The sequence below is a fragment of the Pseudonaja textilis genome, chromosome 4, assembly GCF_049901715.1.
Source record: "Pseudonaja textilis isolate UNSWEBS1 chromosome 4, rPseTex1.2, whole genome shotgun sequence".
Lineage (NCBI taxonomy): Eukaryota > Metazoa > Chordata > Lepidosauria > Squamata > Elapidae > Pseudonaja > Pseudonaja textilis.
Window position 1 is genome coordinate 21,685,142 of NC_141993.1, and position 25,680 is coordinate 21,710,821.

The following is a 25,680-nucleotide window of genomic DNA, read 5'->3' on the forward strand; positions in this document are numbered from 1 at the left end:
CAGCATATTGTTCTTGCATAAAAGAAAATGTAAAAATGTTATATGTACCACAACTTAAGTTTAATTTGCTTTCAGTTAGAGTTTTGATTAAACTAGGTTATGTAGTTACCTTTAAGGGAGAAAACTGCATAATAGAAAAGGAAGGTAAAAAAGTGACTGCAACTTTAAAAGGTGAATTGTATGTGTTACATGATAATCAATTAGAGGTGGCTAACACAGTGTATAATAACGTTAAACCTCATGATGAATGCATACATTTGTTACACAGACGTTTAGGGCATATAAATTTTAAAATGCTCAAGCAAACAGTTGAACTGTCTAAAGGTATAAAACTGAAGCCTTGCAGTAAGTATTTGCACTGCAATGCTTGCAGTCAAGAAAAAAGCAAGGTAATACCAGCAAATAGACTTAATGGATTTAAGACTAAGGAGCCTCTAGAGGTCGTATTTGCTGATATTATAGGTCCTAAAAAACCAAGTGTGGGAGGTGCTCGTTATATATTAAGTATAATGGATCATTATTCTAGATATGGTTTCTGTTATTTAATGAAGAGTAAAACGGAAACATATCAAAATTTCTTTAATTGGTTGAAGTTTGCAGAGAGAAAAACTAAAAAGAAACTAGTAACTCTTGTAACTGATAATGGTACGGAATTTATAAATAATAAATTCCAAAATAGACTGAAGATGGCAGGTGTAGAACATAAAAAGTCTGCACCATACAGGCCACAACATAGTTCCTTTATAGAAAGACGAGGCCAAACACTGCAGGCAATGGCTCGTACTATGTTGTCAGATTCAGGATTACCTGAGAATTTGTGGGAAGAAGCAATAATGTGTGGTAATCATATATTGAATAATGTTGTTAACTCAACAACAGGTGAATTACCATTCACACGGTGGCATGGTAGAAAACCTGACCTAAGTTACATGCACACATTTGGAGCACCAGCATGGGTGCATATTCCTACACAACTGAGACATAAGGGACAGCATAGGGCTAAAAGATTATATTTTGTAGGTTACGAATCAAACCATAGATCTTACAGGTTCTGGGAAGAGGGCACAACTAGAATTTATTGTAGTGCTAGTGCTCAATTCCTGGAACATGTAGGATGGGACAAATTGGAACAAGATTCGAATAAAAGTGTAATAATAGAAACCTACAGGGGCCCGAGCCACCATACTAGTGATGAGGAAAATCCAATTAAAGAGAAAGTAAAGGAAGAGAAAATAGAACCAATTAAAGAAGAAATAAGTGAAGAAGAAATAAATAACCAGGAACAGGTGATAGATAAGAGTCCACCTGTAAGTCCTATTCTACCTAGACGGTCAACACGAGTAAGTAGACCACCTGATAGGTATCAGGCAAGTATGGTGTGACAGATTAGTAAAATTCCAGCTACTGTGGAAGAACTAAAATTGTATCCTGCGAAGGATCAGGAGAACTGGCATACAGCAATGCAAAAGGAACTGAATTCATTAAGACAGATGGGAGTCTATGAGAATGCTAGATTACCTCCAGGTGAAAAGTCCATTGGCTGTAAATGGATATTTAAATTAAAAACGGGTACAAATGGGACTGTTACCCATAAGGCTAGATTGGTAGCTCAAGGATTTAATCAAACTGCATGTGATTATGATGAAGTGTTTGCACCAAGTTTAAAAGCAACAACCTTGAGAGCAGCTTTAGTGTGGGCAGCTAAGAAAAACTATATCATAAATCATTTAGATGTAGAAACTGCTTATCTGCATGCACCATTGCAGCACACTATATACCTAAAGAAACCTGTAGGAATTAAGGATGATAAAACTAATAATGACTGTTGGAAACTTAAAAAGAGTCTCTATGGATTAAAACAATCTGGTTACGAATGGAACCAATATATTGTTAAGGAGTTAAACAATATAGGGTTTAAAGCAGGTTTAGCTGATCCATGTTTATTTAAAAGAGAGACAAATGGAATAGTGTCATTATTATTGTTGTTTACAGATGATATTGCATTAATTACAAAAACTAATAATGAAGCTACTGAAATAATATCATTATTAGGTAAGAGGATAAAATTAAAGCAATTAGGAGAGATAAAACAGTATCTCGGATTGACAATAAATAAAACCAATGGTGGCTATAAGATATCTCAAGAGGATAAGATTTATCAATTACTAAAAACATATAAGATGGAACTTTGTAAACCAGCAAAAACTCCAATGAGTCAGGAATTTTGCCGCACTGATGCTCAGAGTTCAAAATTCGATAAGACTATCTATCAGTCACTAATTGGTAGTCTATCATACATTAGTAATTGGTCAAGGCCAGATATTGCCTATAGCGTTAATCAATTGGCTCGATTCAACGCTGAACCCGCTGAACGACACTGGCAAGCAGCAAAACGTATCTTAAGATATCTTAAAAGGACAATGCACTATGCATTGTATTTGGAGCCAAAAGATGATTTGATTTTAAGTGCATATGCTGATGCAAGTTTTGCAACAGATATAAACACTAGGAAATCAACTTCAGGAATGGCTATACTACTAGGAAAAGCATTGATTGGTTGGAGGTCAATTAGACAGCAACACATAAGTATGTCCACAATGGAAGCAGAATTTTCATGTCTATCTTTATTATGTACTGATTTAATTCTGTATAAACAGTTGTTGTTGGATATGGGATTAACTGTTAATGATTCCATTGTAGTGTATGAGGACAATCAAGCAGCCATACAGATGGCTACAAATATTGCTGTAAAAATGAGATCTAAGCATACAGATCTTAGATATCTGAATGTAAGACAATCTGTAAAGGATGGTTTAATAAGATTGGAATATTGTATGACTGAACAAAATATTGCTGATAATTTACAAAAGCCCAAGGTGCAGTAAAACACAAAGAGAGTTGTGATGACTATGGGTTAAGGTTGTAAATAGTTATATATATTATTATATTACCCAAAAGGGGAGAATGTTAGGAATAACATAGGTTACCTAACGTAGTTTGGGTAAAATAATATATATATAAACTATGATTGTAAGTTTAAGTGTGTGTCACTTTAAAACTGCAAAGCATGTAATTTTGGGTGTGGTGTGTGAAACCAACGTAAGAGGGAGCAAGAGAACCTGATTGATTGCTGACGATTCACTGACAGTTTGCTGGCAATTACTGACAATTACTGGATTGGATTACGTTGATGTTTGTTAGCTGCGTGTTTTCCCTACTGAAGAGTTGCTGAAGGAAGAGAGGAGTTTTTGAGTTATTCATATCTCTCTACTGCGAGGAGATATATCACCGGACTGATATTTGTAAGTGTACTGACCTCTCTTTTTCGACACTGGAATTTGCAACTGAATAATCCCTGGACGGACTGAACTAAGTGAATGATATATGGACTGTTTTGACTATGCTTTAACTCTTGCTGGAATAAAACTATTTAATTAGCACTGTGCCTCTGTTTTACTGAGTGTAAGCTACTAAAAAATGATATCTCACATATTCTGCCTGCCTACCTGACTGCCCTGCAGATCCTTGCTAGGGTGTATCCCTAACATCTTTCATACAGAGTTAAGTTTTATGTTTAGGATGAAATCCCACAATAACTCCTTATCTTCATGAAAAAAATACTGTATACATGGTATTGACAGAACATGACTTGTTCCAAGTTGATAAAGGAGTAGTCTAAGGCTGTATACTCTCCCCCTATGTGCTGAATATATATAAAAGGGGTCTGAACTTGAAGAGGTTTTAAAACTGAAGGAATAAACACGAGTTCTATTGAGTTTCTGAATAGCCCTTGGTTTCTATATATACAAAGTCTCCTTTCAGTAGTACAGTAGTGATCTTTGTACGTTCTTCTTAAAAAAATTTTTTTCTAGATATTGCACACTGCATATGACAGTTACTTCCCAAAGCATAAAATATGTGCTTTTCACACATTCAAATTATTTGTTTCAGATAACGAACCTTGGAAGCATTAGAAGGCCTTCTGCTATTTCCACAGATAGGCAGTGCTGATGCAAAAGCTTTTTCTGGATTCCTAATGCCTTGCCTTGTGGCTGTATATCAGCTTCCTTTCCACAGATAATTTTTTTGTATCAGGTAAAAGAGATCCATCTGTAGAAATCTGCTTCTGGGCAAAAGTTATATTTACTAAATAAGGCTCGCTTTTTTTTTTTGAAAACCAGCACAGAAAAAGGTCTGAATAATAGAAAGTAAAACTAGGCATACAGAGAGAAAGCAACAACAGATAACTAGGGTAGGTTATCATTTCAACAGGCAGTTTCTGTTGAGACAATAAGTTGATGAAGTTATGGGCAACTACAGCATCAGTTTTCTTTCTAATTAATGAAGTATTTTTTGAATACATTTATATTTTTCTACCCAGAAACATGGCAACCATTTTGCAATTCAATCAGTTCCAAACGTTATTAAGTGAACTAATGGAGAGAGAGGGTGGGAGGGCGAGAAGGAGAGGGAGAGAGAGAGAAAGAAAAGAAAGAAAGAAAGAAAGAGAGAGAGAGAGAGAGAGAGAGAGAAAGAAAGAAAGAAAGAAAGAAAGAAAGAAAGAAAGAAAGAAAGAAAGAAAGAAAGAAAGAAAGAAAGAAGATAGATAGATAGATAGATAGATAGATAGATAGATAGATTGATTGATTTTGTCTAGTCTCAAATCTTCCCTTTCTCGGGAAGGGGGTAGAAAGAGTGCTCAGAGTTTGGGATTGAGATGTCTTTAATCTCATTCATGAATGAATTCTGATGGGAGCAGGATGGAGATAGTGCATCCACTCTAGTTCTTCTTGACCCGTTAGTGGCATTCCATACCATCATGATATCCTTTTGGCTGGCTTTGGGGGTGGGCAGCACAATATTGTCCTGGTTCTCCTTCTTCCAGTACCAGTTGCAGTTGGTGTTGATAGAGGGAGAGAGAGATCCTACTATATGGGAATGTCTCAGGATTCAGTTCTCTCTTCCCTTCTAGTTAATGTTTACATGACACAGCTAAGTGAGGTGATCTGGCAGTTTGGGATGAGATATCATGATTATTGTGATGACACCAACCTTTATATCTACCCCTCTAACGCAGACAGACCCTTTGAGTAATGTTGTGGATGTCCTATCCCAGTGTCCGAAGAACAACTCTAGCAAAACAGAGTGGCTGTGAGTATTTGGGGCTGCCAGAGCTGAGGTTCTTCCATATTTCACGCACAATCTGGGTGTCTTCCTAGAATTTGTGGCTGTGCTCAAAAAGCAGGTGGCAGTCATGAAGGAAAGACTTTGCACATCTTTGGATGGTACCCCTTCTATGGGCCTGGTCACATATTGCATGCCCTTGTAATCTCTCATTTAGACTACTATAACTTTACAGGGGCCTGGCTTGTAGAGTATTTGGAAACTTCAACTGATGCAGAAGGTTGCTGCACATGATAAATGATGCCAGATATATGGCACATGTAAAACCACTTCTCTGTTAGCTGCCTTGGTTATATGTAGTATCTTTCTGGGTGCAATTCAAGGTGCTGTTGTTACCTTTAAAGACCTCCATGGCTTGGGGCCAGGTTAATGGAGGGAATCCCCTTTTTCTGAGAGTCTCTATCCATCCAAGTCAATCTAGCAGAATGGGCGTGTGAAGATCCCGCCAGACAAATAGTGTCAGCTAGCAGGGAATAAAAAATGGGCTTTTTTTCTGCAGTGGCCCTTGTTCTATGGAAGATTCTCCCTTTGGAAATTAGAATAGCCCCAATCTTGTTAGCCTTTCATAAGGCCCTAACATGTTTGCTCCGTTCATGAGTTGAGGTGCTGAATGTGTCAAGGACTCCATTTCCTGGCTTTATTGGAGGTAGTTTAGCTGCTAGGTATATTTATTTTAGATGTGTTTATTGTTTTAAAATAACTTAGTGTTTTAATATATTTTGGGAATGGTATTGTAGGCTTCCCAGAGTCATTGATTGAGATGGGCAGCTTTTTATTATTTATTTATTTATTTATTTATTTATTTATTTATTTATTTATTTATTTATTTTGTCAAGCAATTATAAGATAACAGGTATAAGTATAAACATAGTTATGAATACATGAAATGGATATGAATAAGAAAAAGAAAGAAAAATAGGACAGGGATAGGAGGCATGTTGGTGCGCTTATGCATGCCCCCTACAGACCTCTCAGGAAAGGGGTGAGGTCAACAGTAGACAGTCTCTGGTTAAAGTTTTGGGGGATTGGGGAAGAAAGCACAGAGTCAGGTAGAGTATTCCAGACATTGACGACTCTGTTGCTGAAGTTGTATTTCTTGCAATCAATTTTGGTGTGGTTTACCTTGAGTTTGTATCTATTGTGTGCTCTTGTATTGTTGTGGTTGAAGCTAAAGTATTCATTGACAGGTAGGACATTGCAATATATAAGTTTATGTACTATACTTAGATCAAACCGAAGGCGGCGTAGTTCTAGATTTTCCAGATCTAGAATTTCAAGTCTGGTTGCATAAGGTATTCTGCTACAAGTAGAGGAGTGGAGAAATCTTCTTATGAAATATATTTGGGCTTTCTCAATTGTATTAATATCAGATATGTAATGCGGGTTCCAGACTGATGAGCTGTATTCAAGTATTGGTCTAGCAAATGTTTTGTATGCTCTAGTTAGAGTGATATTACCAGAGAAAAAACTATTCAGGATTAGGTTTACAACTCTTAATGCCCATAGAAATAGCTTAATAGCTATAGAAATTGAATGAATGAATGAATATATATATGTTTTCTTAAGATATTTTATATATATGGATATATATGGATATATATGGTATTCAGCTTTGTTTGGGTATTTTCCCACGTCATTGTAGTTGTGCTTTTAAAGTCGTAGCTTTAAACGTCATTATAGTTGTGCTTGTAAAGTTGTATATATATAGGGCATGAAAGCAAGGTTTTGAATCACCATATGTGAATATACCAACTATTTATTTTACTGGAAATTTTCCAAATGACAGAAGAGACTTCCACAAGCTTTATAAGCAAACATTCTTTCTAATAGCAGTCACATTTTTTTCTGCTAGGAATAAAAAAAAATCAGCAAAGGTGATGCAGGTTGTGTCTTTACTGTAATAGCACTCTGTACTGGGGCCAAAGACTGGAAATAAAATATTGAGTGTTGAGGAAAATAGGGGGTCCTTTACACTCCCTTCAGACGGGCCTAACAGCTGTTTGACTGAACTGCTATTTGCAGTTCACTTACTCACCATGCAGATAGCTAAATGCTTTTCCTGACATTTTACTGAAAGGCAGTAAATTTCTTTTTCAGCACACAGGGCAATGACCAGCAGTTCTTACAGAATAAAAGCAAAACTTTATTTATTTTTTAATATGTCAAGTTCCAAATAGCTGGAAAGACCAAGGAACCACAACCACACAGATTTCAGGAGAGTATCTATAATGCTAGTTCTGTGGTGAGAAGAGAAAATTGAAAACTGTAAGAGTAAATCCTCACTTAGATTGATAGTGAGATAATTAGGGTGGGATCTCTGAAATTTTTCTTTCCACAATTCTCACATCTGTGTTGTGTTGTCTTTTCTCACATAGATTGCTCTTCTCCACTCCCCTGCCTTCCTTCCCACACCACAGAGGTTTCAAAGCAGCTCTTGTAATTGTAAATGCCGTGGACATATCAGTCCTATTGGGGATTAGGAAAACCATTAAAATCTCGCTGTTCCAGAAAGCCTTCGGGGACTGACCTGATTTAATTCTATCCTGTGGCACAGTTATTACTTACAGTGTATAAACTTCAAATTTTAGAAACTGGGCATATATGCCTTCCTTTCTTATATATGTTCCCATATTGCACAGTTTGGGGAATTTGTTTTCATCTGGGGCTCATGATTGCCACCCTTAAGGTAGTGGGGGTATATAATTTTAAATGTAATATTATCTACTGACTAGTTTCATTCTTACTGGGACTCTTCAGCATCCATCTGATTGTTGGAATAAGAAGAGCTGAAAGTGCAACTGTCCGGCATGGCAGGAGAGGGAAGTAATGAGGGTGTCAGGGTTCCAGAAAAACCCAAATCCAATTAAAAACTCCAAGACAGATATTTTCTCAAAGTTTCCTTTTATTAGCGAAGTTATGCTGACACATCTGGAAAAACCTGAATCTGAAAGTTTTGGTTTTTCCTCTAATAAGTAAAAAATTACAAATCCACCCCCTGCACCCAACATTCCATCACATGCCCTAATCACCATCCATTCCAACTTGAGACATCCCCTCTACTACTCCTCAGCAAGAATAACATGACCTTGACTTTAAAGAAGAATGCTATTATGCTTAACTACATACACTCCATGAAATCCCCCCTCCCAACTCCCCATGCTCAAGGATATGGTAGCGTGGAAGTTCCTGGTGCTAATATGGCTTCCAAAGCTGGCAGAGAGTTGTTCATCCTTAGGAACTGTAGGAAGAGAACTGTTGACTACAGCCTTTGTTTTGAGACCTAATGTACCACTTGTGTCCTTAATAATTTTGCACAAAGTTCAACATAGAATTCAGAGGGGCATTGCTAGACAATAATAGCATAGTTCACATTAGAGAAAGACTATATGAATATGTCTCTCATCATGTGTGTGTATATGTGATTATGCTGTTCAGGTAGATATGGGGAGAGGGAAACAGATGTTTGGATTTGTTGCAGGGTCTGGTTCTCCTGATGAAATCATTCTTCTGCTGTTTCTTGTTACTTATAAGACTCTGATTTAGTCAGTGGTTGTCTGAATAGACCTGCTACCAAAGCCTGAGAAAATGCTGCATCATGTTCAATATGGACACTAGTAAGGGATTTGAAAGGTTTGAGCTCTGAGTTGTAGGTGGCAATCAGTGTTCTTCTGTTTCAGCAAACTGTCTTTTAATAAGGTCCTCCCTGGGAATTGATCTAGCTATATTGATTTGTCTGATCCTTCTGAGTGGATAGTTCAGTCTCCTGAATGCCTAGCTTAATTCCATCAGTGGAGTATCTCTGTCAAATGAGCCAGAAGAGATCCATTTGTTTCACACAGTTGGGCTACAAATGATAGATTTGGTGGTGTGTTCTGCATCTGGCTGGAAACACACTGATACACATAATGATCTATAGATGTCCAAAATAATGCGTTCATGTATATGTGTAGTTTTACCAGCACATCAAGAAAATTGATCTGTTCTAAACATAGCTTGAAGTCGAGGCTGAGTTTGATGGTAGGATGAAAGCTATTGATGTCATAATTTGAAATCTGATGAGAGGTTCATTTCCTTGAATTCAGATGATGAAAATGTTATCACTGAATCTCAAGTAAAGGAGGAACTTCAGGGAGTAAGAATTAAGAATGTGTTCTTTTAGGTCACCAATGATAATATTGACATTTCCCTCCTCCAAGATAGTGTTGGAGGTACAGTTTCACCAGTAAGTCCCTCTGAAATACTTAGTTATTGTTTCCTGAACCCTTTATTTTTTACCTTATTTATTTTATATCATCCTATTTCAATACTTCTCCTATCGTACAACCTCAAAATTATTCCCTTGAACTCAAATGTTCCTGGTGTTATGAAGAAAAAAAAAGATATATAGCCAACTCTGGAAGTAGCCAAGGTAGCCAAACAACTGAAGATAAATTAGCCTCTCACTATACTCATATGGAAGACTTTATCTCCTGGAAACCTGTGAATTCAAGAATAGAGTCATTGGTGTTTTTTTTCTCAATGAACTAATGAAGAAAGACAATGGATTCCTCTGTACTTATGACTTTTGGGAATAAGTTTGCTACCCACCATAGAGTAGTATCTAAACCTATTCCCTCAGTTAGTTTCTCGCTGATGAGCTAAATAAAACTCTCCTCATATATTTTAGTTAAATATTGTCTTCTTTTCTTCCCAGCTATTATAGCTCTGTCTGAGCATTTATCAGCTATTTCTGTTTAAACTGACAACCTGAGAAAATATTTGATCCTCATATATACTTTATCCAAGGGATAAAGATAAGGGAAGAAGTTTATTTTCATTGAGCATCTATGCCAGGAAAATGGTGTGAAAGCAGCAATCTTAGAGCTTAGGCAAGCCCAAATCATAAAGAGAATGTTTCTCACACTTATTGATAGATATTTTTATCCATTCTTAATAATAGCATTGATGCAAGAAGATAGGGGACTATCTTCTCTGTTCCTTTTTCTCTAAGCAAGTTGCTTTCCTGCCACCTCTATACCATTGATCTTGTCCTGATTAATTGGTTTCCCAATCTGAATGATAGAAAAAGGCCCCATTGTTCTTCACAAATCCATTTGTTCCATCAATGTGATTAAAAATGAGTTCCTTTCTGTAATCTTTTGGAATTTCCCCATTCAAGTGTTTATTGATCTAGCTGTGAGACCTCTTTTAGACAATAGTGCAACAGCTTATTCACTCAAAAATGTGTCCAATTTGGACATCTGCCACACTTCCTCTGTCTTATCTCCATCTTTGACAGCAAAAAAGTATATTCAAACATTCCAACAGTGTTAGAGAAACATTGCTAGGCCTGGTCAAAACTGAACTGATTAACTCTTACAATACAATGGCCAAAGATGGATAGACAGAGATTTTGTCTAAAATTGAACCTTACACAAATTATGGAATTAATTCATGAGATGGTAAAGCCTTTTACTTCTTAAGTGCCTGTACACAAAGATTGTAATGTTGTCTACACCACACAACTAAAGGCAACAGAGAAAAGACCTTCAACAAGGAATGATATCAAAAGTGGTTTTTATTTTGAAAAGACAACTGGACTGATATTTTTTGAGAAAGAAGAAAATGTTTCGCTCCCTATCCTGGAAACTTCATGGGTTTCTGCATTTGAAATATAAGAATCACTCTTCTGAAGACAGCAAAATCTACATTTTTGGTAAAGAGGACCATTGTTTCAGGTGACCCTGAGGTCACAGATAAAACCCCAAGTAACCGCAATGGCTCTCAAGGAATAGTAAGGACAGTTGACTATAAAGAAAATACAATCTTTCCACTCCCCCAAGCTCCATTGTGTCAGAATATACCATCCATCCCCTCCACAACAACTAATCTCTACTGTCAATAACTGTCCTTTCATCTCCCATACACACCATCCTATACAACTGATGAAGCTTCCAGGATAGGAAATGAAACATCCTTTTCCTCAAATAATCAATCCAGTTGCCTTTTCAAAATTAAAAAAACACTTTTGATAAAACTTTAGATGACTTAAAATATTAAATAGAAACAAGGAATGGTGTTTTGACATGGATCAAGAGTCTTGAGGAACATGCCTAAACGGCCATATCATCTAACCTTCAAATAAGATGACTATCCCACTCCTACTATAGTTTTTAGAAGGGTGTTGACTTGCCTTTAATAAACAAACATTGTATTCAACCTTCAACCTGATCTTAATGTGATCCTGTTGGTAATACTTATCATCTAATTTACCCTAATATTTTATTTCCTCCAGCTTGAGTTCTCACTGGCACCCTATGATCTGGGTCTTCCTACTTTTTCCTTTTTTCAAACAGATTCTCAAAACTTCCAACCATATAGTTTACTAAAGAACCATGCTGTCTTCTCAACTACCTTAACCTATCCCCATCAAGAAAACCTTCACCTTAGTTGACCCAATATAATAATCGAGCTTCTAGCTGATCAAGCAAAAGTCAAAAAGATGTCTTTTCCTGGCACATTCCTGGCTGGAAATCCAGAATAGATGAACTATATTTTTAGACTTAATTAGTAAATATGATGCTATTTTGTTATAGAAGATATGGTTTGTAGAGCCTCCATTATTCCAATACTAATTGGTACACTTTCCTGAAGCTATTTCTCTTGATATAAGGATACAAGATTGAGTAAGCATTTGTTTGTTTATATCAAATAATCTGCTGTCCCCAATTTCTAAGATGAGGGCAGGTGAGAAAAAGGCATTATCCCCTAAGCTAGTTCATCAGGACATGATTTCCTAACAAGCATTTATTGTCCTCCTTGAGCTTTCCTCAAAAAATGCCACTTTAGATAAACTGCAAAATTACTCTGACTTGGCTATCCAAAATCTGGATATGTTACCATGTGCCTTTAATGCCAGATGCAGCTGTACTGACAAAGCTCTTTTATTGAGTTTAATTACCATGTTTCTCAACCAAAAAGCCCTCTCAGAGCTAAGCCAGTACCACTCCAGAAATCAGTGCCTGAATCTGTCATGAAGACTGATGATTAGATGGTCTGACAAAATGTCAAGAATGACACAACTACTTCTGCCTCAGATTTGACCCTTGAGCTGCAAAAGGTCCTGACTGAGAAGTCAAATTCTACGCAGGTTTTTGCTATGTATCACACAGTGATACATAAGTTTGATAGGTCACTATTCACCCATCAGCATACTCCACACTCGAGGCAGAAAAACTGGTTCAGTGTTACAAATCTAGTAATCAACCTGTCACTAGGAATGGATTTCTAGATCTTAAGGGAAGCTATGAAAAGCTAATGAAAAGGAAGAAACTTATACACACACAAAATAACCAGGAGTTACCTATCCAAACCACAAGAGACAAAAATCTTACTGAAAGATAATTGCAAGTACCTCAACTAATAGGTCATGCTGGCCAGAAGCTATGATTTTCATTAAAGGGTTGGGTAAAGTTTTATAGTCAATTATAGAGATTCCTCTTCCATCAGCTTTTCATTTCAACCTTGCTAGATAACATTCATCTTTGACCATCAGTCTCCCAGATGGACACCAACAAATTGATTAACCAACTAAAAAATTATAAGGCCCTTGGCAGTGATTTTAGATCCACTGAATTATTAAAAAATGTTGCTCACAGGTCACCTGTTCTCTGGCCTCCTTATTTATCCATATTAATGATACCTTTCATATGCTGAAAGACTGAAGCCAGATAACAGACAACAGATAATCAGAGTTGGAAGGGACATTGTAGGTCATCTATTCCAACCCCCTGCCCAAGCAGGAGACCCTACACCATTTCTGACAGATGGGAGTCCAATCTCTTCTTGAAAGTTTCAAGAGATGGTGCTCCCACAACTTCCGAGGGCAAGCTGTTCCATTGGTTGATTGTTCTCACTGTCAGAAAGTTTCTCCTTATTTCCAGGTTAAATCCCTCCTTGTTCAGTTTCCATCCATTATTCCTTGTATGGCCTTTGAGTACTTTGGAAAATAGCTTGACCCCTTCCTCTCTATGGCAGCCTCTCAAATATTGGAACACTGCTATTATGTCTCCCCTGGTCCTTCTCTTTACTAGACTAGCCAAGCCCAGTTCCTATAACTGTTCTTCATATGTTTTAGTCTCCAGTCCCCTAATCATCCTGGTTGCTCTTCTCTGTGCTTTTTCTAGAGTCTCAACCTCTTTTTTATAGTGTGATGACCAAAACTGGATGCCGGTGTGGTCTTACTAAGGCTTTATAGAATGGTATTATACCTCACTTGATCTTGATTGTATCCCTCTGTCTGCCATTCAACCCCTATGCTTAACTATTACCCGATTGTCTGATTGAATGAATGAATTTTTATGCTGCTGATCTGCTCTAGAGGGTGACTCTGGGCAGCTAATATTGTTAATCTTGGTCTAAGATGTTTGCAAATTTTAGTAGATTATTGATTACTATATGTGTGCCCATGACTATACCATTAAAAACATGTTGTTAATGTTGAAGTAGTTATATTCAGTATAAAGTAACTAATCTGGAAGCAATGCATGCTGCTTTGGCATAAGCCATGTTGTTCTTGATAGCTTAAAATTCATGTTTGACTCAGCATCTATGATGGCTAAGAAAAAGGTGTAAAGGAGATTTGTTATCATGGCTTCTTTAGGTTGTCTGCGGTATCTTTTATGGAGAAATTTAACTCCTTTCCTCTTCTGCTTTGTATAGATCTTTAATCCTTCTATAGCATTTGCTTGGTTTATCTTTTTCTTTTCTTTTTTCTAGTTTCCACAATAAATGGCATTACTATTATCGCATGCATTTATACATTTCTTAACAACTACCGTATTTCTCCAACAATACGGCCTCCATCAATAGGAAGGCCCAGCATGATTTCTGGGCATGAGGTGAAATTAAGCCCCACCCCCAAAATTTAGGCCTATTTAATCCATGTGTTTCCCCGCCATTTCTCACATCGTTCGTTAAAACTACACGAGATGAAGAGAAATGGGGGGGAAGGGGGGGCAGAAAACTTGCTTTTAGGAGCACCCTGCATGTAGAATACCCCAATCTACTACCGATAGAGCATTGGCTGATAGAAGTTCCCTGAAGGCAAAGTCACCAGCCACTTCTATCAGCTGGTAGAAGCGGCCTCGGGGCAAATGCCCATGCACACTCCCCTCACCACAAAGCCTTTCTATTGGCTGATGGAAGCTCCCCAAAGGCAGAGTCACCAGCCACTTTGGGGCAAGGCATGGCTGCCCGTGGAGCGCTCCTGACAGGAGAGCCCCATGCACACTCCCCTTGCCATGAAGCCATTTCTTTTGGCCGATGGAAGCTCCCCAAAGGCAGAGTCACCAGCCGCTTCTATCGGGTGGTAGAAGCAGCCTCAGGGTGACTGCCCCATGCACACTCCCTTTACCACGAACTGTTTCTACCAGCCGATAGAAGCAGCTGGTGAATCTGCCTTTGGGGAGCTTCCATTGGCTGATAGAAATGGCTTTGTGGTGAGGGGAGTGCATGGGGGCACTCGCTCCAAGGCCACTTCTACCAGCTGATAGATTTCCTCCCCCATGCGCACCACCACCTAGAGCGCCCCATGCGCACTCAACTCTCCACGAGGCTGCTTCTACCAGCTGATAGAAGCGGCTGATGATTCTGCCTTTGGGGAGCTTCCATCAACCGATAGAATTGGCCTTATGGAGAGGTGACTGCGCATGGAGCACTCTAGATTGGGGTGCATGTGGGGGAGGAAATTAAGTCAACCCCAAAAATACATCCTAGTCATTTCTCTGGGCTCAAAAAACAATAAGACCTGGCCTTATTTTATGAGAAACACGGTATATATCTTTAAGAATATTCTAAACACAATTAACTGAGACAGTACTGTGTCAAAGAAAAAGATCAACGACTTTGGGTTAAGGTCTTCAAACTATAATTCACATGTTACATTTTCATGACCCTAATATGAAACAATAAGTTTCATAATATGTGTGTTATTAGTATAATTGAGGAAGTTTGTGTATTTTTTTAAAAAAAAATTAAAAAATCATCAAAATATGAAGATCTAATATGGTATACATAAATCTGTTTACTGTTTAACTAAAAACTATTTGAAGATAAGCTCACATTCACTTACTAAAGTTTCTAAGGCAAAAACAGAGTAAAATATTTTCTCTTCCAGGTTGTTGTTTTAAAAGTGAGATGGAAAAATATATGTGATATGTATGAAACTATATATTTATGTAATAAATATATTATCATTTTAAGACTATGAATTATAGTTTTTATGATGCAAGAATTTTTGTCTACTGGATTATTTCTAAGGATTTCCTATAAGAATTGAATTTCAAAACACCTGAGGTTCATTTTTTTTAAATATAAACAAATTTTCCCTATTTTTCAGCTTCTTGCAAAACAACTTTTGGAGCTTTAGGGCTTGTTCTAGAACTTTTTACATTCTGAGCAGAGAAATTGCTCTCCTATTTGCCTTAGTGAATTCACCACTTTTTTTCTCTAAATAACAGTTTCATAAAAGCTGTCATCCTTTATCAAAATCAAGCTAAGGCAAGATGGCTCTACTAACAGCCATGTAGCTCAATCCTCTTCTGTTTCTTTTCATTCACCACTGACCTTGTTAAAGTAAGATCTGGAAAAAAGACCTCTATTATTTTATAATCTCTCAGATAATTCTGTTCTTAAATTCTTCATCTGATTATGAAACCAAGGAGTCTTGTGTGATGACCATATAATAATAATGTCCATAGGGTATAGTTATTAAAGCCAATAGTTTTGTGGTTATTTGAACTTTCTTTGTGAATGAGAAAAAAAATGAAATTTTGACTTCAGGTTTCGACAATAATGTGGGTTATTGTTCTAGAAATGACTAGTGATTGTTATTTGGCATAACTGAAAAGTTGAAACTATAACTTTATTATGTATATTACTGCCAGTAAGTTGAAAGTTACTGCTTTTTGTTTTTGTTTCTTTTTCTCCCTTCCATCACTTGAATCTGCTTTTTCCTTTCCTGTTTTTCTATTGTCTTTATTTCTATTTCTATTTTATATTTTTATATTTCTATTTTATTAAAGTTAAAAAAACTTTAATAAAATGTATATGTAGGCTAAATTGATTAAGAAATTAATTAGAAAGACACAATAAAGACAGAAGGAAGAAATGTCAGTTTGTCTACATATAGTTTACCTTAAAGTTGAAAATGGTACCATATTTCCTTTATGTATTATCAAAGATAATACATAAACAATTGTTCCCCAGAATAGATAGTAACAACTAACTTTTTGTAAAATAACCAGTGTACTTTATCTCAACAATTTTTCCAAAGGACTATCAGCAAACACACTTCACTCTGTTCTTAAAATCTATTTTGTTGATTTGAAAATAACAATGGCATAACTTGCCAAGGAACAAGGATAAAATCAAAACCCATCAATGTTCTCTATGTGTTCCCTTGAACTTATTATAGTGTTGAATTTATTGGATACATTTTATATAACCATAGAAATAGAAATCCAACATATTTTGATAAAAGAAAAATGGAAAATGTGATAGCATATAAGATTTGAAGCAGTTCTGTCAAGCACAGGAAATCAAGAGTCCAGGCAATTCAAATGAACATATAGATTTATTGTATGCTAAATCTCTCTACGAGAATCTGAACTACTAACAGTCAAAGCAATCAGCAATAGATAAGAGTCAACATAATTCAATTGCTCTGGATTTATATCTCTTGTGACTACAAAAAGACTCAAGACGGATAACATGTTTGACTCCTTCCTTGGGATCCAACTGGTCATCTCCTACAAATTTTGCCTTACATACTGTACATCTAACAGAGTTCTTATTTTTGAAAAATTTATGCAGAGATATATACTTTTCCACTGATGTTATTCATCTTAGATTTTTCTATGCCTGTCATATTATTTTATAAAAAGCTAATCATTGCTACCTATACTGGGAATTTGGAAAACAAACATTTCTTTTGGCCTTTGCAGAACAGATAACTTTGTAAGTGCCATTTAAAATTATTTTTTAATGTGGGGAAGTTTGATTGTCATGGGTGGTTGCAAACTTTTCTGTGTCCAAAAATTTCCTAAGGATAATTATTTTTAAAGAAACAAGGATTAAACAGGAAAGTTTTTCAGATTAGTAGATGAAAGGAACATTTGATAGTCGATGAAGGCATAAATCCTCCAATAACATCCATCTGATATATCAAAACAAACTTGAACAATGAGCTGACAATGCAAAATTCTTCACATAGGAAAAAATAAGCATATACAAATATGATAGAACATATCTGCCTTGGCAACAATAACTCTAAAAAAGATATTGGGATTATAATTAATTACAAATAGAATATGAAGGTAACATGGCTGCAAAACAGCAAATGTAAACTGCATCAATAGAACATAGTTTCCAAATTAAAGGGAAATAATGTTTCTTCTATTTGCATATCCTTGATCTCAACTCGGGTATTGAGTTCAATTTTGAAGATAGTAAAAATATCAAGACCAAGAAAATTGGGTATATTAACATTGTCTGAATTATCATTCCAAGCAATGCCTTATTTTCTGTTGTCTCAGGGTAGATGACACAAATTAATGTTCTAGGGAATGCTAGGGAAAATATCCCTTTTAAAATAGCAGTTTGATGATAGACTCAAATATTTAGAGAGACAGTAAGTTCTGTTCATTGCATGTGGTCCAAGCAAAGGCTTCCCAGTTTTCTCTTGAGGATACTTTACACAAGTATCGGTTACCCCGAATAGAATTGGAATTGATAGATTAAATTGTTTATTCCAAATCTATGATTTTATTATTCAATATTGATGAACTACAACTTCCAACAGCCCTAGCTAGCATGAGCAATGGTGAAAGTTGCAGAAAAAAAGCATTGGGAAGCTGATCCATATTCTTATCTCTGAGAGTTGATAATATAATTTGAATCAGGAGGCTTATGATCAGGGGTGGGATTCTACCAGTTCACACCTATTCCCTAGAACTGGTTGTTAACATTGTAAGCGGTTCAGAGAACTGGTTGTTAGAAGGAATTACTGGCCTAATCCTGTAAGGAAGGCAGGAAAGAAACATTCTGGTGTTGCTTACAGAAACTGCCTCTCCGTTAACCCTTATTACATTCTTGGCAGGACTAGACTTCCTGTCTCAGGAATGTCTCTAGAATTTTTTTCCCCTCATTTGCTGGTACTTTGCTTGTGTGGAGTGACCGTTTGAAGTTACAACGGCACTGAAAAAAGTGACTTATGACCATTTTTCACACTTACAACTGTTGCAGCATCCCCCCAGTCATGAGAGACCAGGCAAGGAGATGCGTTCCTCGATGTGAGTGATATTGAGTTGGCCACACCCAGCCAATAACATGACCACCAAGCCATGTCCAACCAGTCACATGACCACCAAGCCACACGCCCACCATCTAAGCCACGCCCACAGAACCGGTTGTTAAAAAATTTGAATCCCACCCCTGCCTAAGATATTAGTTTCGACTACTATTCAAGTTTTAATTTGAGTGCCTTTTTTCTTCATGAAGCCTTATCTGGGATGAGCTTGGGTGGGACCATGAAAAGATGTGATAATTAACTTGTCCTTTTATTTTTAAGCTAAGCAATTCAGTTGAGTAATTTTAATAAAGTGTGTCGTCCTATTTTCCCTCTTTTGCTTTTTTGTTTCTTTCCCCCTTCAAATACTCTACTGTATATCAGGGGGTCCCCAACCCCCAGTAGATGGACCAACACTGGTCTGTGGCATGCCAGCAACTGGTCTCCCAAACAAGCGAAACCCCATCTGCAGAATGCAGGCAGGACACAAAACCACACCCCTCCACGGAAAAACCAGTCTCCATGGAACCAGTCCCTGGTGCCCAAAAGATTGAAGGCTGCTGCTGTATATTAAAATTTTATACATGATTTCTGATAATCTTGTTTCAGCTGGGAGAGTTGCCAGCATACTTATAAACTTTTGAATTACAGAACTTGGGTTTCCTTCAAGAATTTTTAAGCATGAACTTTATGTTGTTCTTTCAGTTGACACCAGTTGGAACTACAATTTTCACCGGATTCTCTGGAAACAGAGGCGCCACAGATATAGATGATGGACCCAATGGCCAGATAGAGTATGTCATCCAATACAATCCCAGCGATCCAGTATGTGAAATTTTATTTTCAGTAAAAATTGTTGAATTTTTTTTTAAAACAAAGTAAAATAGAATACATTAGCTATACTTAATTTATTCTTTTATTAATTTAAATATATATATTGAAAGGTTTGAGTACCATTTTTTGTAATGTGTTTTCAAATCAGGTTTTGTCTGACTGCTATTATGGAACAAGGTAATATTCTTAAAAGAGGTGGCATATAGTGGTGGCCGTTCTTTGAATTGGTTGTGTCTCTTGAGTTCTACAGGACTCTACAGGACCTTTAGTTTTCTTAGCAACATTTTACAGAAGTGGCTTGCAAGTATCTTCTTCCTAGTCACATGAAGAATGTCAAGCCCAAAGCCACCTAGCTGATCAAGATGGAATTAGTACTCATAGTTTCCTTTTATCTGTTGGGATCCAGAAGGACAACTTTCTCTGCCATGGCCAGTCTTCAAATTTGACACAGATAAAATAAAGTAAATAATAAGCCTGGGACCTAGATAGTTAATGATGAGACCATTTTATGCAATGCACGCTTTGGTTGAAAATTGATTTTCTGTTTATTACCTTTATATTTGCGAACAGTTGCTAACTGAGGTCATTGAACAAGGTGTGCCTGCATTTGGTAACCTGTGAGCTCTCGAAAGCTCATAGCTTTTGCTCTATAAATCTTGATGGCTTCCAGAAATGACCTGTTGCCACAGTTATTGGCAAATGAAAGAAAGATCTATGGGAGAAGGACTGATGCTTCTTCAAATTTCAGAAACATTACCATTTCAATGAAGAAAAGGCCATGCTTTTGTTTATGTTGCATCATATTGGAAGAATCTACAGCTAAATTAGTGAAAAATATACACCCATCAAGATCATCAGGCCAAAAATGTCTGTATATTCAATATCCTAAGTGTACAAGGGGTTACTATTCCTGACCTAATATGTTTCCATTCACAGTTATGTCGCTGCATAACTAAAGAGCCTTATAATTTTTCAAGTTACATTGTTCAGGGATGGAGTATCCAATACATAAATTAAATTAATTTAACTTAATTTAATTTCAATTAAATATAGTTAATGGAAGAATGATGCAATTTTCTTGCCTGACTTTTAACACATCAGCAGTACAGTATACAATAATCATAATCATATTAGAGTTAGGCTGTGTCAGCAGATTTTATTTCTCCAAGTTAGCTATTAATATCAATTTGCATTGTCACTGTAGCCCTCTTTCTTTGATTTTATTCTCTTTGTATCTAAAATGGAGTGTTTTTGTTACTCTTTTGTTGTTGAAAGGTAAAGCTTGATTGTATTTTGTCTTGTGATCTTTGAGAATGAAGTTTAATTTCACCGGAACTAAATTAAGCATTATCATGTCCCTCCTTTTAAAAAATTGCTAAGTACATATTTTAGATGCAATCGAAGTTCTGGTTGTTCTTTTTAAAAAAAAAAATATTCACCAGTTCATGTGGATGAAAAGTAGCTAATTAAAAGTTAAAAGTAGAATGTGTGCAATAATCTACATTTTTCTGTAGCTAGAGGCATTGTCATTAATTACCACTGGTCACTGGTCTTAAACTGTTAACTCATCATTTCCTACAATTCTTTATCCATCCTTTCCCTCCTCCTTTTTTTTCTTTTGCAGACATCAAATAGGACTTTTGACATCCCTCTGACATTGTCTGGAGCAATAGTTTTGCGTGAGAGATTAAATTATGAAGAAAAGTCACGTTATTTTGTCATTGTCCAAGCAAATGTGAGCATGATGTTTTGGGGGTGTTTATTATGTATATGATTGCTTTGGAAGAAAACTTGAAAATATTTAGATGTTTTATCTTGTCCTTTTCAGACAAGGATACATTACTTCTCAAGTTTCCCACTGAATCTTTGCATGGGTTGAAGATTAGTTTAGACATCCAAATGAATAGTTCTACATAAAATGCCAAACAGAGCTTTCTCCAAATTAGGAAGACATTAATACATAATAAATATGCTGATTACTTTTTTATTTGATTTATTTGATTTGTCAATCGCTTAAAAGATAATAGGTATAAGTATAAACATTGTTATAATTACATGAAATTGATACATATAAGAAAAATAAAAAGAAACAATAGGACAGGGACAGTAGGTGCGCTTATGCACGCCCCCTACAGACCTCTTAGGAAAGGGGTGAGGTCAATAGTAGACAGTCTAAGGTTAAAGTTTTTGGGGTTAGGGGAAGAAACCACAGAATCAGGTAGAGTATTCCAGACATTGACCACTCTGTTGCTGAAGTCATATTTCCTGCAATCAAGTTTGGTGCGGTTAACTTTGATTATGTTCAATTGTGTATCTCTGCCCTAGATGACTACATGATACTGTCTATGTTCTGTCCCAGTATCTGGAGACTGTGGAGATCTGAACGGGGAAGAATAAGATTCAATAAAATCCCAAGACTGAGTGGTGATGAGTTTGAGCCCCTCTAGATTAAGTTTTTCCGTCTTTGGTTTGGCGGAGGGTGGCACTCTCCCATTTAGAATCAGTGCACCATTTGGGGGTTCTTCTGGACTCACACAACCTGCTTGAAGAATAGGTGGCATCTGAGGCCAGGAAGGCTTCAGCATAACTTTATTTTGTGTGTCGGTTGTGCTATTCCTGCATCAAAGTTTAGCTTGTTACTCATGCCAATCGTCTTTGTGCAGCAACACACCCTACCTGGTGCTGCATGGGAAAGTCAAATTATGGAAAGTATAATAGGTAGCTAAGGGTATATAGCTCAGGGGTGTCAAACTCAAGGCCTGCGGGGTGCTTAAATCAGCCCTGCCCGGCCAGCCTGGAAATATCAAGGGACAGGCCCGCGGTGCCTCTGGTGGCTAAAACAGGTCATGTGCAGGGGGACATGCCTCATTTTCTCCCTCCATGGCTTCCTGTAGCACTCTGACAACCAAAAAAGGACTGAACAATGAGCCCCAAATTGGCTGAAAAACAGTCGAAAAACTGGCCCAAAATGGGCCATTTTGGCCGGCAGGGTGCTGCAGGAGACACAACATGTGCTGGCCCCAGCCTGGTCAGTTTAGCAAAGGGGGAAAAAGTCCCGATATGTCACATGATGCCACCGTGATGATGCGAGTTTGACAACCCTGGTGTAAAGCAAATTTGAGTTGATGATTGCCTGTTAATTGCTGTTGTGATTTTAAACACAATTGCTTTGTTGTTTGCATACTTTGTTGTTTGCTGATTGCATGCTTTTCAAAGTTTGAGTTGGGTGACCATATAATGTTTCTAAATACATATTTCAAATCTCTAAGTGATGAGATGGCACTTGCATGCTTGAGAATCATCCTAATGCTTTTGTTGTAACACTGTCTTTCATATATTATTTCACTGGCACAGCAATGTTTTGATTCCATAAAAGCGTATACATAACATGCATGCATACCTATCCTTTTTCAGTAAGCAGCACTATAGAAAGCACAAAAAGAGAGTAACAAACAGTAAGCCAAATGAAGGAGGCACATGAAATGAGAAAGAAAAGCTAATGTAAAATCAAAAGTATTTTATATCAATACTCTCCCTATTCTTCTCCATAATTTTCTACCATTGCAAACCATCTTTGCTTGGACCAAGTCAATACGTAAAAATTGCCTTCTCACTTTATTGTTTGTAAGGATTTCTTAAATTTCATGCAATTGTTTTTACTTTCTCACACACCCATAAATAACCTAAATGACATCTATTCATAGTTTTGACAATATATTTTCATCCTCTTGTTCATAATAAAAACCACTTTCACATCACTGCATGCATTCATGAACTGCCAGAAAGAACCATCTCTCTCTCTCTCTCTCTCTCTCTCCCTCTCCCTCTCCCTCTCCCTCCCTCCCCCCCTCTCTCTCTACACACACACACACACACACACACACACACACACACACTATTCTAATATGGGTTATCTTCTGACATAAATGGTAATAATTTTGTGCGGTGCTAGTTTAATGTCATTATTAAATTTTGAGGTAGAATCTTAGGAAGACATTTTATCTAATTAGGTCCAATTGCATATCTTTTAATAAAAAACAATGTATGCACATTATATAATAAAATATATTACTTTATTATAGATCCAGACCAGAAACATAAATATATAAAGTGCAGGTTTAGAAAATTAACTGTAGATGATAGGTAAATCCACAATAAACATTCTACAATATAGCAAAATTATAAAATCAATAATTGTATTGTGTCAAGTCTTAAACCCTTCTTAGTCCCAGAAAAATAACATTTTTCCCAAATCAAATGTTTAGTGCTGAATATTCAAGCAGAGTTAGTGTGTATTCCTTTCATCTCTGAATGGCACAGATTACCTACAAGGTATTTAAATAGCAAAAAAAAGTTGATCCATCTTTGCAGAATTCCTACTCTCACATTTGTTAATTAAAAGATATGATTTATCAAAAGATAGATTCTGGCTGAATATTATAGAAAAATAAAGGGAAATTCAGCAATGGAACTCATCCTGAATGTGAGTGGTAACTGGAGAACATGTATCAAGCATACCTTAATCAGAATTCCTTCATTGACAGCAGTTAGAATTGATGATCTAAATCATACATGGGAAACAACAATGGCCCCTTTATGACTTGTGGACTTCAACTCCCAGAATTCCCGAGCTAGCCATGCCTTTTGTAAATGGCCTTTTTTGACACACCAAGGCTCAGATTCCCTGCTGCAGAAGTTCCAATGAAAATGATCTCAATAGTGCTTTCTAAGATTATAATTGCAATTCACTTAACTCAAACTCAGCCCTCCCTTCCTCTTCTCCCCTTTACTAGATATGGCCCAGGAAGGGAAGGGCGATTGCTAAGGGACGGTGAGGTGTGATCAGAATATTACTGATTGGAATTGTGATTGGCTTCTGCCAGGCCTGAATATGTACTCCTATTTCTAGTTCTGTCCATAGTTTCAGATTAATTTGCAAAGGTGCTCTCATTTCCTGCTCCTCTGCTGTCAACCTATATAATAAGCTTGTGTGTTGCCGCTGCTTTAATTGTCTTCCATCTAGCTTCTTATTGCTTGTCAGATTCTTGTGCCCCTGGGGAATTTCATTTATCACATGCTCGATCCCTCCTAGAGTGAGCAATTTGCTTCCATCTGAGTATAGCGAGGCTGGATATTTTAAATTTTAAAGGAGAATATTTGAAGCTCAGGGTTGAAATGACGGGTCCTTTGTGTTCACTGAGCTTGCTTGTTTTCTTGCAAATGTTTCGTTAACCTAACTAGGTAACATCATCAGTGACCCCTCATTTTAAACTTTCTCCAGGTTAACATTTTCTTGTTTTTAATTTTCAACTGATTCAAGAGAAACTGACAGAATGCAGGAATGGTACATATGGACGTATTCCATTAATCTGATCACCCCTTTTCAATTGTTCAATTGAATTAAGCTGTAATAGCCAAAATACACTATAATTGTTTGTTTATTTATTTATATTTCACTACAGTTCTTTATTATAAAACCAGAAACAGAAACAGCACTCAAATTTCAAATTTCAGTCTGACAATCTTTCTACAATCTTGAGTAAGGTTGACATGCCATATGCGTTGGTCTGAGTTCATTTTTCCTGCAGAGCACTTATCTTTTCTGTTGGAAAAGCAGCAGAATTGGCTAATTCTTCTTCCAGAAAGCAGAATAGATGGACTGTGTTTATCAGGGCTGATTGATAAATGATTCAATAATTAAAACTACAGAAAGTTTTGTAGAAAGAAGGGAAATTAAACTCCCTTGGAGTTCTGTGAAGAAAACAATACTTATTGCCCCCAAATGTACAAAAAGAAACTTTAATCGCAAAAGTCTTTTTTTATTTGTTCCTATCCTCAAATATTTCAGGAGAGATAGAGAAAAATCCTTTTCATTTCGCAAGTTGTGTTTTACACATGGTAGATTTCTTTGCTGTTGGATAATTTGCTTTATTTCTCGGAGTTATTACAGAATCACTAAAAGTTAGATTCTGCATTCAATATTCTCTGAGACACATTTGTATATTTGTGTTTGATGTCAGCTAACATCTCACAAAACTATTCAAGGACTTGAATAACTTGGAATACCAGGAAAGGAGAAAGAGGCTTAATGGGAGAATGTAGGGAAGAGATGAGTATCTTGGAATAAATATATAATGAGAGAGGTAGAAACAGACATACTGTATACCTAAAGTAATTGGGAAAGGATATCTATGATATAATAAAGAAGAAAATTAGTGATAGGAAGAAATAAAAACAAATCCAACTTGCCACCCGATTTAAAAAATGAAAGTAAACCTCCCATCAAGGTCCTACTGCTATCTGGAGCCTGGCAGTTCATTACTTCCCTCCACATA

At 36.6% G+C, this 25,680-nt stretch overlaps 1 protein-coding gene across 10 annotated transcripts in view; it reads left to right on the forward strand.

The window, feature by feature from the left end:
• The window catches only part of PCDH15 (protocadherin related 15), a 579,778-nt gene that overhangs the window by 267,366 nt on the left and 286,732 nt on the right, over nucleotides 1-25,680 (forward strand). For all 10 annotated transcript variants that reach the window (XM_087932347.1, XM_087932353.1, XM_087932355.1 and 7 more), the window contains 2 exons: nucleotides 19,217-19,336; nucleotides 20,970-21,080. In XM_087932347.1, coding sequence (XP_087788473.1) covers nucleotides 19,217-19,336; nucleotides 20,970-21,080 — 231 coding nt within the window. The remainder of the gene's footprint in view (nucleotides 1-19,216; nucleotides 19,337-20,969; nucleotides 21,081-25,680) is intronic.